The following is a 14,489-nucleotide window of genomic DNA, read 5'->3' as shown; positions in this document are numbered from 1 at the left end:
CGTTGCGGATCACCAGGTCGCCTTCCGTCGTTATGTTGAAGCTGGAGAAACATTAAGATTGTGATCAGAAGTTGAGTAGTCGGTGATCAGAGTCAAAAGCAAAGTAACATTTGAGGTCATTAGCAGAACAGTGTTTCGGTAATTCTGTCGTCATTCAGACCAGAATGATGGTCTGAACTGACGTCAGAAAAGCCGCATTCACATTTATCTGTCGTGTTGTGTTGTGATGCTCTGTACCTCTGCAGTTAGTTGACGATTTTCTTGGGAAAAAAGTGTATCTGTCTGTGTCTGTCGATAGATGCGGAGCTGAGCGAGAAAGTAATGCAGTCCGGAATTGCGGACTGATTTTCCGTTCGCGGAGCTTCCCCGCTTCCCTGCTTGCACTCATTTCTCCGCCCCGCTTCTCAGTTTTGTATGAATTTTAAAGCTAGTTACCAACTCCCTATTCACTGAAGAGGACCGGAGATTTCATGCATTTTTTTTTTTAAATATAAAATAGGCTTACGTTTGGCCTCAATCTCGCTTGATGGAAGGCGAAGATGAGGCCTAAGATGGTACACGTTTGCCTAGAAGGTGTCTGTTCACTTTGACCATAAAGATGTCCAGATTATAGCGTTGCCGGTATATATCGGCATAATGAAAAAACCGCTCAATTTTCTTCATAACGTGGTTGTGTATCGAATATGTGTAAATAAATGTCTCTCTCTCTTTCGCAGTTCCGCTGCCCCGCTCCGCTCCACACAGGGCCAGGCAGCTGAGCGCTGTACTCACTTGCCGCCGGTGAGCTCGACGTCCTCGCGCATCCACTTGACGAGCGGGCGCGGCGCGCCGAACACGCGGCACCGCATCACGGCCTCGGAACCGTCCACCTTGGTCAGGTTCTCGGGACCCTCCTTGATCTCCGGCGGGATCGCTGGGGACCATAACAAGCGTAGCGTAACAACACCGGACTCCACAGGTATAAGGACACCATACCATGACCATAAAAAGAACGTCTCAGGCACGGATTGAAACGCGCATACATGGCACGTTAGGAAACGTGCTGGTGGGCATAGTTTCATACTTTTCAATACAAATAATATATTTTTGCCTGCCACGTTGCTATTACGGTCATGGTATGATACGGTGTAATTGGTAGAGACCTTTTTTTTTTTATTCGACTGGATGGCAAACGAGCAAGTGGGTCCCATGACCGTAAGAGATCACCACCGCCCATAAACATCTGCAACACCAGGGGTAATAAGTAAGGGGTATAAAAAAGGTTGTGATAGCCTTCTTGTCACACAACTTCCATACAAAACTTTTTTGATTCAATTTTATTTCTTTTTTACTTGTATCGTAATTAGTAATCAGTAACTTTAATGTGGGTTAAACGGGAGTTTTTTACCACCATGTATATTTTCTAGAAACTAAACAGGCTCGAATGAATCTCAATTTTGACTAAAAAAAAAATATCCAAACACCGGTTCTCCATAAGCACTCGAGCTTTAAGGAGCAGCGATCGATCCAGCCTCCTGACTCACCGGGAATACCTCGGGGCCGAAAATATGCCTTCCTGTAAAATGACTCAGTACTTGACGTGTTACGGTGAACTGCACTCGGCCATCCATTACCATTAGGTTTTGAAACTTGATACATTCCTGGTTTAATTTTGTCATAATTTCAAGGGCACAAAATATGGCCCACTCTAAATACAAAATAAAATGGCCAGATTTTTTGCCGCTCAGAATATCAATATTGTGTCTCTACCCTCATAGCAAAGATGAATAGAACGTGTTCATTTAGGGTATTACTAACCTATATACAAAGCCTCATCTTACCCAAACGCCTCAATATTAACGGCTAAGTTATGATCAATCAGAGGTCAATTTTGTAGACGTATTGATTTGAGATGCGCTTTATTTGATGAGAGAAAGTAGTGACGATAAGTGCCTGTCACTGCCATTTCGGCTTAATAATGCGCTTAACTATCGATGACAAAGGTTCTACGGCAGTAGTCACTCGAAAATGTATTCCGTCTGTGACTGCTTCTTATACCGAAGGTAAGTGTACCAGCTGGTAGGTGAATATAAAGGCTATCGAACGCGAGTGTGGAATTTCTTACGTAGTAAACTATTATGTAATCTGTGGTATGGGATATGCCTACTTGTCTCGTCCTAGCCCCTCGTAGCGAACTTAGTCGTAGGCGCAAGTAACAATATCCGCTAGATTCAGCGGAGTGAGGTGTGGGCGTGTGAACGAAGGATGCGGCCAATCGACCAGCGCCGGCGCTTCCGACTCCTTAGGGGGACGGTGGTGGCTGTTTATAGATTTTGATTACGGAGGCCTTATTGTCTGAAGCGCTCGCAGACAGAATCGCATTCATTTTCTCTTTCTACTACCTTTTACAGTTTACAAATAGACAACAACGATTAATGCAACAACTAATGTGATGAGGATACATTAATTACGCTATTCCACAATGGGACACTGTTATTTTAAACGAAGGTTATTTCATTCGTATTCAACAATGTAAGTTGCCTTGTGAAAAAGCAGTGGTTGCCAAGACTCTAGCTCGTAGCCAAGACCTTAAAAGGTTAGCCAAACAACCCATTTCAGATTTATAATAGTAGATTATTGTCGTGGCCTGGAAGTAGGCAATTGCTGGCTGAGTATGAGTATTAAACGGACGAAGCTTGCGAGTCGTTTAACTAATACGAAGCCAGCAATTGCTATTCCAGCCGAGACTAATATAGCTTTTTTCTCTAAAATGGTGAATAATTCTGAAATAGAATAACTTTTTCTCAAAATATAATTATAATTTAACTTTATTCCAATGTTTTCTTATGCTTTCCCGCCTTTTTTTCATTAAAATAACTGCAAGTGTATTTTTCCACCGAAAACGACACAAAGTATTTCAGACCCAATAGAAAAAGTCCGGAGTTCAACAAATATCTGATACGGCCATTAGACTTGGCTGTACGACTTGTGCCAACATTTCCATAGCCTTTTTTAACCTTTAAAAAAAATGTGACTGATTGCAGGCGCGCATAATTCATTATTGTCGAGCTAGCGCGCCTGCAATCTTTTAACTTTTTAATTTTTTCGCTGACCATAAAACTATGCACTTCACCTTCTGATATGTAAAGAATAATTCAACTTTTCGGACTTTGAGAAAATATTATTGTAATGTCACTGTACTGCTTTTGGCATCAATAAAGAAATATTTGTATTATATTGTATTGTACCATATCTCTTACACGTCGTGTAAATCAAAAATGTTTCGTGTTTTAGCATTAAAAGATCTTCGACCCAAAGTTCTGATAAAACCTACCAATTACCCGACTGTTTATTTGATGGTTTAATAACGTTATCCAGGAGAAAAGAGGGTAAGATAATAGTGTTTTGCGTGCGCCCCCCCCCCCTGCCACGCCTAAAGTTCACACGGGTGGATTGACACTTTGAAAGGGAGTATTGGCCAAGTGCCAACGATTTAAAATCATTAAGGCCGGATAAGTAGCACCGATCATCACTTGTATATTTGTATTACCATGAAGTCATGACAGGAAAAAAGGTGGTATTTTGTATTTGTATTTGCAGCTCAATATCGTTTATTGCAGTTTTATACGATAGAAATGTGTAAGGAAGCGAATTGTCTTTTAAGACAACGTACCAATAGGAAAGCATCGCTTAGAGAGGCTAGAAATTTGATTCAATCTTATTGGTGGATTTTTCCTCGCACACCGAATCCTTTGCCTGGCACATCTTTAATGTATGCGCTGCCTCAGTATTTTTACATTTTACCTGTCCGATTCCCGGTTAAGGAAGACAAATTTTCAAAATAAGAAGAAAATCTTGCTGTTGCTGTTTAAGTGTCGATCGTTTTTATACCCCATGTAATAAAGTCCGATCCTAAAGGGGACGTAACTATTAAAACCATTATACTTGGTCGTCTCTTTACTCGATTATGATAAAATTGACAAAGACTATAAAAAAGCAAAACGCAACCAAACTCAGTGGAACAAGTACTTCTATCGTGTTACTGCGGAAGCAAGGGGATTGAGTTTACAATCATTTTAGCTTTCATACGAGTTTATTACGGGAAGTAACCTAGTTAAGAGTTATGAAACCATTTCCAGCATTTTACTACCCCTTGACACACAAGAGAGGTCAATGGACAGCGTCATAAAACTCCATCAAGAACGGAACAGTTAACCATAGTAAAGGACTATAGCATAAGTAAACGCTAAGCTTTTATATATTTACGGTGATGGCGCGTCCCGTACCGAGAATGCCATATTCAAGAAGAAGTTGATGTATGTCCTTGAATATTGAATGGCATTGGTCAGAGTGAGGAAGCATCGACGAGCACTATACGAGCAGACTACAAACTTCCAAGACAATTACTACACATTATAAATTTGACACTTGCTTTTGACAGCCGCTAATTCACCTGCCGATCGACATTCCAAGTTTCCTACGATGCTAGTAAGAGGCACAAAGTATATGGTAGGTGTACCTTATCTCTTTATATTTTGTCGCCTTGACTGATCATGACCAAAGAGTATTAGTACCTATATATTTAATTAGTAACAAAATAACATGATATTTACATCGATAGTAACGATAGAGCTAAATTTTCCGAAAATTTAATTTAAATAATATGGTATTATGGCATTTTAAGACACTCAAAATACTGTTTACTGTTTTGTGCTAATGCTGTACTCTGACGGCAGAAAAATGCAGTAATATTCCCTACTGTAATATAATTTTTATAAAAAAAATATACTTTCTTCCAAGTTTCTTGAGGCGCATTCTTCTTGACAATAGCAATGATTCCTTGGCAGCAGACGACAAAAAAACATGCAAACCGAAGGCAAAGGCGGGAGGATTCCGTAAGCAGCGCAAAAGCCTAGGTTTCTATGGCAACATAATTAGCACCGCCGGTCAATGAACTCGCTTGAGATACTTGTTGAGCTTAGCAGGTATAAGAGTTCGCAATTTTGTTTAGAATTGGAAGTTTTACAAGTCCGTAATGGGTAATCTTTTGATCAAACTTATTTTAATTTAATTATAATGTCATAATAGGTAGGTAAACTGTCAAAAATCTGCTAGACCCATCAGCTATTAAAAATAAACTATACTCAAAAATTGCACCCCTCTCAATATTATGAACGAGCTCGACCCGACTTCACCTTGCCTTGTTACTATGTGCCCTTTTCACAACGGCTTGCAAAAAGTTGCCAGTCACTATATTTTACGAAATACTTTACAACTCTAAAGTTCAATATCACAAATCAAAATCAAAAAATAAATTCCGTAAGTAAGCCGGAAAGGTCTCTTCTTTACATGTCACTTTTTTATACTACCAGTGCTTTCGGACAGATCGTCAATCCAAGAAGAACGCGCCGCAAGAAACTTGTATTTTTTTTTCTAATATTCCCTTAAAAAGCAATGTGACAAAAGCCTATGTTTTTTTTTTGATGAAGCTATCATTAAAATGGTCAAGTACTTGTTAAGCCGACAACACGTTGGGCGCTTGATAGTAAATTAGGAAATTAGTTGATTTGATTTGAATATAGTTTTCACTATATCGATAATAAACATTGTTTCGGTGAATACAAGTGAAATTTGAAGTTACATCAAAACATTTCTAGTTCTATTGTTTTTCCCCAAACAAACCACAGCGCGGCGGTAATTGTTCGTTGATAGTGGTGTTACATAACTGAGCGGTAAACCGTATTGTCCCCGTAGTTAAAGCCCTAAAAAACGCGCTGAGTCACAGCGCAATATCCGCAACCCACCCTCACGTGGATCAAGCGATTAAGCTTGGTTCAATCCACCCCTATGTAGGGGGTACCACTCGTCCCGAAAAACCAGGATTTTCTCTTTGTCCAGATGGTATTGTGTGCTGCTTCCGCTATTCCAGATTGAAACTGCATAAAATTTGCTTATTGCTAAAATGTATAAACTAAAATTTAAGGGCCAAGTACATAACATAATTCAAACCTCGGTCGCAAATGGTTTCAAGCGCGATCTTCCGTAATCGTATATCCCGCTCACACAGATTACACATGTCTCTACCAAGGAATGTCCCAACTAAACCCCCGAAAGTTGCAGCACCTACCAACGAAGTGCACACTGCAGTCTCCCCCGACGCGGCCGCACCCGCGCATTCTTCCGCGGGTGCCGCTCTGTGCCCAGGTAGCACCAACACGCGACGCTACGGACAGCTGCAACTGTTTTTGTTCCTTTGCGTGTGTCGGAAAAATCGACGTTGTCATTGATTGATATGCCGGTGAAAGGGAGACTGCTCCCTAGCTGAGTTATATTGTTTACTTAGCCTTGCTTTGTTAGGTACTATAGAATGCTTTGCTGCTATAGAGCAACTAAAAAAAAACTTAAGAGATTATTGTATGTGATTGTTTCTTAAATTACTTGGTCACTTGTGGATTTCTTGCTATAAAATACCGCCAAATGTTCAGATAAAAAAAACTTAAATTAAAATGTTGGTACAGTTTGCTATTAGAGCCTAAACAAATCGCTAAAGTTCCTTTCTATGAGACGAGTTGTGCCCGGGAAAGGCTTTGCATCTCAAATATCAAGTTTCCCGGCGGCAAAATATCGCGAGAGAAAATCCCCACTTAAACATATTTATTCAGCTTTTGCAGACAAACGCTCCCCTAAGCGTGAGAGTATGAATACATAAACCGTAGTTCAGAGTAAACAGCCAGCGATTCGCGAATGAGTGAGCGGTTCCACTGGGATTGTAAACAAACAAACGGTCTTAGCCGACGTTTCCATTAGCGAGGGACGCTCGTAACACGCACTAACACTCATGCTGTGGGCCGTAGGAGCGCGGCACGTTAGTTTTCTCAATAAAACTCTGGAATTGTGAATGACAACGTGAATGCTCCAATTTACTATGACGTGACGGGTTTATTTGTAGTGAAATATACTTCCGGAGGATTGTTTCTGTTCTTTATTTGGGATTTATTTTTAGTTTTGTAAGGGTCGAACAATTGTGAAAACTGGAACGTTAGTCACATGTCTTACTAATCTCTACTAGTTTAATCTGTCATGACTCATAACGTAACATTAATAATTTTATAGAACCCTGTATCTCTTCGTTTTGTATTGCCTAACAATTTCCATGTTTCCTAAACATAACATATATGTAATTCAAAATGCGAATAAAAGATACGTAATCGGAATCATTTCCTGTAATTGCATATTTTCGGTCCAGCGGCTAAATAGGACTAAAGACAAATTCGTCTTCTGAATACTCGTATGTACCAACTAGATGTCAGAAATCTTACATAAAATAAATGTGTCTGTTGTCTCTCTCCAGTATCAAAACCAGGAAAAAAAACTTAATCAGTGACAGTATAGGTACTACTTTTTTCTGGAACTACATACGAGCTTTGACCTTCTTGCTACGCTGCGTAATTGTAGTTGCAGAAAAGCTTGTAAGTAGTTCTTTCATATGGAGTTGTTCAAGTAATTGAATCAGTACATTCATAGTTTTAACACTGGTTTGACAATAAAAAAAACACTCACATTGCACGTTGATGAAGACATCCTTGTAGACATAACCGATGGAGTTGGTGGCGTTGCATCCGTAATTTCCAGTATCCTTCTTCGTCAGGTCAGTGATGATAATGGAATCATCGGATATCTGCCTCCTAGGGTTTGGTTCAGCTTGTTCGATGGGCTTGCCGTTGTGTACCCACTTGATTTGCGGATTGGGAGTACCGTCGGCTTTGCAGCGGATGACGGCCGTTTCGCCTTCAGCCAGATTCTGGAACTGGGGCTCTTCGGTGAAGAAGGGCGCCGCTGTGGAAATGAGAAGAACATTAGACTGTTGTAAGGTGGACTTGAAAGCAAACGTTGTCGCTTCGACTGTTTCATTATTTTAATTCAGATTTTGGCGTCCCAAAAATGATGGACCTTAAATTCCCATATGGTTTAAAAGTTATGTAATTCAAGAGACTATCATGCAGCGTGATTAATTAAAAGAACGTAGTACCTACATGTGAAATATCCGAATTAGTTTTGTATACATAATGTACCTATTCCCAAATTTGGTGTGGGATTGGTTTGCAAGACCAATAAATTTGTAATGGCGCAGTCAAGACAAAATCGACCATAAAATGTGTGAACGTATTTGGCATGTCGCCATAACATAAACTTTTACCATCTTTATATTCCGACATTAAAATGCTGTTTTACTTGAAAATAAACTCGAATATGAAATATTAAACGAGCTAATCCATACTAATATTATAAATGCTGTTAGCGACGTGCTCATTAGGGTTCAGTATTCTAGTTAAGTTTTATTTTTATATTTCACATGTCAGGTAGTTTGCATGTGTGTCGGGCGATGCGCCGTTCAAACTAACGAACGGACACAAGTCAGTCGTCCTTGGCTAACCGCGCGCGGCACACACGCACTTACGCCCTTTTGTAATTTTTAAATATTTGTTCTTTTGGTGTCGGTTCTTTGGAATAAACTGTTCTACGAGCTTATCTACTTCTTTGCATTTAAAATCATCCGCATCGTCTACAAAGTGGTCACTTCGACCGGATCATAATGTTCCACACGCCGAGTAATGTAGAAACGCGAAAAGCTAAAGCGCGTCGGGAAATAGCAGAACGAGAGAGTAGACGTACTGCTACTGCATCAGATGTCCCAGCGCGGCAACAAGCGGATGCTTTTTCGAAATTCGGGAACATCGAAAATCTACCCGCCAGTATAAAGTCGGAGCCGATCCGACCCGTCGTTCACGTCCAGCAAAGGAAATTATCGGCGTCACAAGCCAGTATGGCTTCGAGCAGCAAAGGCTCAAGAAAGTCATCGGCATCTAAAGAAGCAAAACGAAAATTATTGCAATTGGAAGCCGCCAAGCAAAAGGCCAAGATCGAGATGGACATTATCGACAAGACTCTGGAGATGCAACTAGCCGCACTTAGCGAAGAGGAGGACCTAAATGGATACAGTTCACAAGTCGAGGAAAATGACCCTCCTCTCCACGACGTGGTAGAGTGGTTGGAACGCCACAGCGATCATAAGGAACCGCACGAGGAGCAGCGAACCCCCGAAAATGGTTTCACTACGGGTGAGCAGCCCCACCACGCATCAGCGTCAACGCCCGCGCACGTCGCGGCACCCGGCGCGGCACCCGGTGCGGTACCCGACAAGCGATCCGGCGCGGCACCCGGCCCTGTGCTAGGCCAAGGAGGGGCGCCCAGCCCCGAGCTGGCCCAAGGCGGGTCACCCGGCTCAGCGCCGAGCGCCGAACCCACGCCCATCGCACTCGACGGCACGGTCGCAGCACTGAACTGCGCGGTTAATGTATTAGCCGGCGCACTAAAGAATCTCACCGCTCCAAACGTCAATAATGTACCTAATGTAAGTCTGCTCAGCCGCATAAGTACGCCGAAGGACCTACCCGATTTCTCCGGCGACCAATTGGAGTGGCTGCTATTTAAACAGGCTTATTTGGAATCGACCGAAATATGTAAATTTACTGATAAAGAAAACCTATGGAGGCTAAGAAAGTGTCTACGAGGACCTGCGAAGGATGCAGTCGCCGCGTTGTTTATAAGCGCCACATCGCCGGCTAAAGTTATGGCGACCTTGGAGCTACGTTTTGGTAACCCCGATTGCATCATTTCACGCATTCTACAAGACCTTAAAAAGCTTCAACCTTTACATCAGGATTATCACAAGGAAATCGTGTCATTTGCAGTGAAGGTGCAAAGTTTTGTGGAGGCAGTGCGAGCAGTGGGTCGAGAAGAGTACCTACAGGGAGTTAATATTGTCACCATCATTCTCTCCAAGCTGCCCACTGTGTTAATCTCAAAATGGTGTGATTACAGTTATGACTTAATCAAACAAGGAACAAAATCCAGGTTAGTCATTTTAGCTGATTTTCTTCATAACGAAGCCGTTAAGATTTCCACTACTGCAAGCATTTTAACTGCTACAAGAAATGAATTTCACAAAATTAAGACAAGCGAAAGTGCATCTTCACGCTCACAAATCGTTCTCGTACAAGCCGACGGCAGCGAAAACAAGTGTCTGTTTTGCCGTACCTCTATGCATAAATTAACGGAATGTAAACAATTTAAAAAGGCATTGCGCAAGGTGCGGTGGCAGTTTGTTAGAAAAAACGGCCTATGCTATAAATGTTTAATATCAAAGCACGAGCGAGAGACATGCCGAGCGCCCGCGTGCGACAAGGATGGTTGCGGCGAGAAACATCACCGGCTGCTGCATTACACTGTAAACAAGAATAGCGAGACAAATAGTGGCAGTGCAAATAGCGCGCCGCCACAGCCTACACCGAGCGTTTCTACTTCCTATGTGCCAGTGCCGCCAAACCCAGAACTTAAGCCTGAAACATTAACGCACATAAACGCGAGTGATCGGAAAGTGTTACTTAAAGTGGTACCCGTCAACATACATGGACCGAGTGGAACTCTAACAACAACTGCGCTTCTTGATGACGGGTCAACAATAACATTAATTAGTAGTTCGCTCGCGGCGCGCGCCGGCCTGCGCGGCCGCTCAGAGACTATGCGCGTGAGCGGCGCGTGGAGCGATAGTGAATTAGTGTGCACATCTGCTTTATTGTCCTTAACTATATCCGATGTTAATAATAGTAATGTATTTAATATAAAATTGCGAAGTGTCGATAACTTAAAACTCCCCGAGCAGGACTTGGGTGCAGTATCTTGTAATCAGTATGCCCATTTACATAAATTAAAAGATAAATTGTTTTGTAATACTTGTTGTATACCTGAGATTCTGATAGGACAGGATAACTACCATCTATTGTTACCGTTAGAGCTGAGCGTGGGTAAACCTTATGAGCCGGTCGCTACGCGCACTCCCCTAGGTTGGTGCGTTCACGGAGTGATGCGCGCGCCGCCCGGCGCCCTCGCGCCGCCCGGCGCCCGAGCGCCGCACGCGAGCCTGCTGCTGGCAGCGGCGCCGGCGTGTGTTGACGATCATGACAAGGATTTACGAGACCTCCATGACCAGGTAAAGCAATACTTTTCTATTGAATCGTTAGGCACTTGTAGTAAACCTCGCCAAAACAGCGAAGACGTCCGCGCATTAGATCAGCTGGAGCGAACGTCGGTGTTGGTCAACGGCAGGTGGCAAGTCGGTTTGCCATGGCGTGACGAAAGCTACACGATGCCCGGTAGCTACCATAATGCTTTTAATAGATTGAAAGGGGTCGAGAAAAAAATGGCTGCGAATAAAGCTTACGCTCAAAGGTACGAAGATCGTGTAAATCATTTATTTATTAACAATTTCGCTAGGGAGGTGAAAGACGTTCGACCGAACGTATCACCACGTACTTGGTACCTACCCCATTTTGGGGTCGATAACCCAAGGAAGAAAAAACTACGCCTGGTCTTCGACGCAGCTGCAAAAAGTCAGGGTTTGTCCTTGAATGACTACCTGTTACAGGGCCCGGACCTGCTTACGTCTTTGTTTGGTATTTTGGTCCGCTTTAGGGAAAACAGGGTCGCTGTAGCGGGGGACATTAAGGACATGTTTCTTAGGGTAAAAATCAGACCCGAAGACCAGGACGCGCTCAGGTTTTTATGGAGGACCGACTCCAAACAGCCGGTCAAAACATACGCTATGACATCGCTCATTTTTGGCGCCAATTGTTCTCCTTTCATAGCACAATTTGTAAAAAATAAAAACGCTCAACGTTTCACGTCCATAATGCCCGCCGCCGTTGCCGCCATCTGCGACCAACACTACATGGATGACTACCTAGATAGTTTGCCTGATGAAACCGCCGCAATAAAAATGGTAAAAGATATTTCATACATTCACGGGGAGGGTGGTTTCCAGATTTGCAACTGGACTAGCAACAGTGCCACGGTTCTCGACAGCATTGCGAACGAAACGTTAGGTAGTACGGCCGTAAGGTTGAAATTAGGCGAACATCAACAGTATGACGGCGAGCGGACGCTGGGTTTGATATGGTTTCCTGCTAAGGATGAGTGGGGGTTCGATGTATCGTTGAAGCGCGTTCCTGAATGCATAGTTAACAGCGAACAAAAACCCACTAAAAGAATAATGCTCACAATTGTTATGTCCATATTTGACGTCTTTGGTTTTTTAGCTCCATTTACCATTCAAGGTAAACTCATGCTTCAGGACGCGTGGAGATGTAACATCGACTGGGACGATTTCGTACCAGACGATATATTTCACAAGTGGCGAGAATGGTTAGATTTATTAAAAGTAATAAATTATATTCGCATACCTAGATGCTATCTCCATGCAACCACAGGGGCGAGCGAGATAGATAACGCATCGGTTGCCATGCCGGCCGCACCACCTTCTACAAGCGCTACGAAAATTCCACTGCGCGTAGCTGCTACGAGCGCGCCCGCCGCTACGGGGCCGAACGCGACGCTTGCTACGACGACAGACTATAATAACAATTATAATAATTTGCAGTTGCATTTATTTAGCGATTCGTCGACAAAAGCTATGTGCGCCGTTGCTTACTGGCGATGGGAAAGTGGTAGCAAAATATGTGTCGCGTTCGTGGCCAGCAAGAGCCGGGTGGCGCCGGTGAAGCCGGTAACCGTGCCGCGGCTGGAGCTGCAGGCCGCGCTGCTGGCGGCGCGCCTCGCGCACTCTCTGCAGCGCACGCACAGGGTCGTCGCGGCGCGGCGGTTCTTCTGGTGCGACTCCACCACCGTGCTGCACTGGATTAAAAATGATGCGCGTAATTACAAAACCTTTGTGGCGAACCGGTTGGGGGAAATCGACGAGCTGTCGAACGCTGCCGAGTGGCGTTACATACCCACTAAGCTGAACGTAGCCGACGCGGCTACACGTGAAGTTTATGATAGCACTATTTTTAAAAACGAGTGGTTTAAGGGGCCTGATTTTCTTCACGAAGATGTAAGTAAATGGCCACGCGATTTGGTAAACCTTAAAATGGAAAATCTCGGCTCGGAATTCGTAACTTTAGTGCAAACTACAAACGAATACATACCTATTCCCGATCCGAGCAGGTTTTCTTCTTGGTTGCGCTTATTAAGGGCGACGGCCGCTGTCCTGAAATTTATTGACAGATGCAGAAAACACAGACACGCTGAAATCGATTGCGCAATGATGGAGCGTGCCGAACATTTATTGCTGAAGCGAGCGCAACTGGACGCCTTCAGCCCCGAGATAGCCGCCCTGAGCAAAGGCGAAGCTATAGATCGCGGCAGCAGGTTAGTTAAGCTGTCGCCGTACTTAGAGCGCGGGCTGCTTCGTTGCGGCGGACGCATCGACGCGGCGCGCGGCGTGCCGGCGCGCAGCAAGCGACCCGTCGTGCTGGACGGCGCGCACGCGCTGACGCGGCTGCTCGTGCGCAGCTACCACGAGCGGGCCGCGCATTCCAACCAAGAAACCGTCGTTAATGAGCTCAAGCAAAAATATTACTTGTTACGGTTGCGGCCGACGGTCAAATCGGTAGTGTCTCGATGTATGCTTTGTCGCATCAGAAAAGCGAAACCACAGGTACCGAAGATGGGAGACTTACCTGCGGCTCGTCTGGCGCACCACCAGAGGCCGTTTACCTTTTGCGGTCTGGATTTGTTCGGGCCTATGGCGGTCACTGTAGGAAGAAGACATGAAAGCAGGTATGGCCTGCTGTTTACCTGCCTCACGGTTAGAGCTATACACCTAGAGTTGGTGCACTCGCTCACTACCGATTCGCTAATAATGGCACTCCGACGTATGGCGGCTAGGCGAGGCTGGCCGCAGCGATTGTACTCGGACAATGGTACTAACCTGCGAGGCGCTGACGCGGAGCTAAAAAGGTCACTGCAGGAGTTGGACGAAGACACCCTGAGAAACGAAGGTTTGAACCATGGGGTCCAGTGGACTTTTATACCCCCCCAAAGCCCCCATTGGGGTGGGGCGTGGGAGAGGCTTATACGCAGTGTAAAAGTTTCACTTAAAGTCGTCCTGAAAGAACGAGCTCCTAAGGATGAAGTACTCAGTACATTAATGGCAGAAGTGGAGAACATTATCAATGGACGGCCGCTGACACATGTATCCGTGGATCCCGAGAGTGAGGAAACCCTGACGCCAAACCATTTTCTCCTTGGCTCGTCCTCCAATTTGCCTGTCGCGGGATCTTTCGACGACTCCGAAATTTTATCTTCGGAAGCAGTGGCGCAAATCGCAGAGGTTAGCGGACATGTTTTGGTCGCGTTGGGTAAAGGAAATCCTGCCAGACCTCATCCCGAGAAAGAAGTGGACACAGGATCAGCCATCGCTACAGGTAGGAGATCTTGTACTCATTGTAGATCCGGCTGCTCAAAGGAACGTGTGGCAGAAGGGACTGATCCAGCAGGTGTTCCCCGGCCGCGATGGTCGGATACGAGTTGTCGAGGTACGGACGAGGTCTGGGATGCTGAAGCGCCCCGCGGCGCGCGTCGCTCGTATACCTCTAAGTAATGAGTGCTGA

General features: G+C 44.4%; 2 protein-coding genes across 2 annotated transcripts in view; one reads left to right on the top strand and one right to left on the bottom strand.

Moving 5' to 3' along the window:
- The window catches only part of LOC141437605 (neuroglian-like), a 10,500-nt gene extending 2,305 nt beyond the window's left edge, over positions 1-8,195 (bottom strand). Inside the window, exons 1-4 of the mRNA XM_074101042.1 lie at positions 8,177-8,195; positions 7,540-7,815; positions 772-913; positions 7-41 (exon numbers count right to left, since the gene is read on the bottom strand). Coding sequence (XP_073957143.1) covers positions 7-41; positions 772-913; positions 7,540-7,815; positions 8,177-8,195 — 472 coding nt within the window. The remainder of the gene's footprint in view (positions 1-6; positions 42-771; positions 914-7,539; positions 7,816-8,176) is intronic.
- A 3,572-nt stretch (positions 8,196-11,767) lies between these two features.
- Positions 11,768-14,489, top strand: LOC141437604 (uncharacterized). Its single transcript, XM_074101041.1, has 2 exons — positions 11,768-14,237; positions 14,329-14,489. The coding sequence occupies exons 1-2, from the start codon at positions 11,768-11,770 to the stop codon at positions 14,487-14,489; spliced, it is 2,631 nt and encodes an 876-aa protein (XP_073957142.1).

Source organism: Choristoneura fumiferana, chromosome 18, assembly GCF_025370935.1.
Source record: "Choristoneura fumiferana chromosome 18, NRCan_CFum_1, whole genome shotgun sequence".
Classification (NCBI taxonomy): Eukaryota; Metazoa; Arthropoda; class Insecta; order Lepidoptera; family Tortricidae; genus Choristoneura; species Choristoneura fumiferana.
Note: the sequence above shows the minus strand (reverse complement) of the source record. Positions and strands in the feature narration are given on the sequence as shown.

Coding starts and splice junctions, on each gene's coding strand:
- LOC141437604 (XM_074101041.1), top strand. CDS start 11,768: ATGGATGACTACCTAGATAGTTTGCCTGATGAAACCGCCGCAATAAAA. Junction 14,238..14,328: donor ACATGTTTTGGTCGCGTTGG/GTAAAGGAAATC, acceptor TACTCATTGTAG/ATCCGGCTGCTCAAAGGAAC.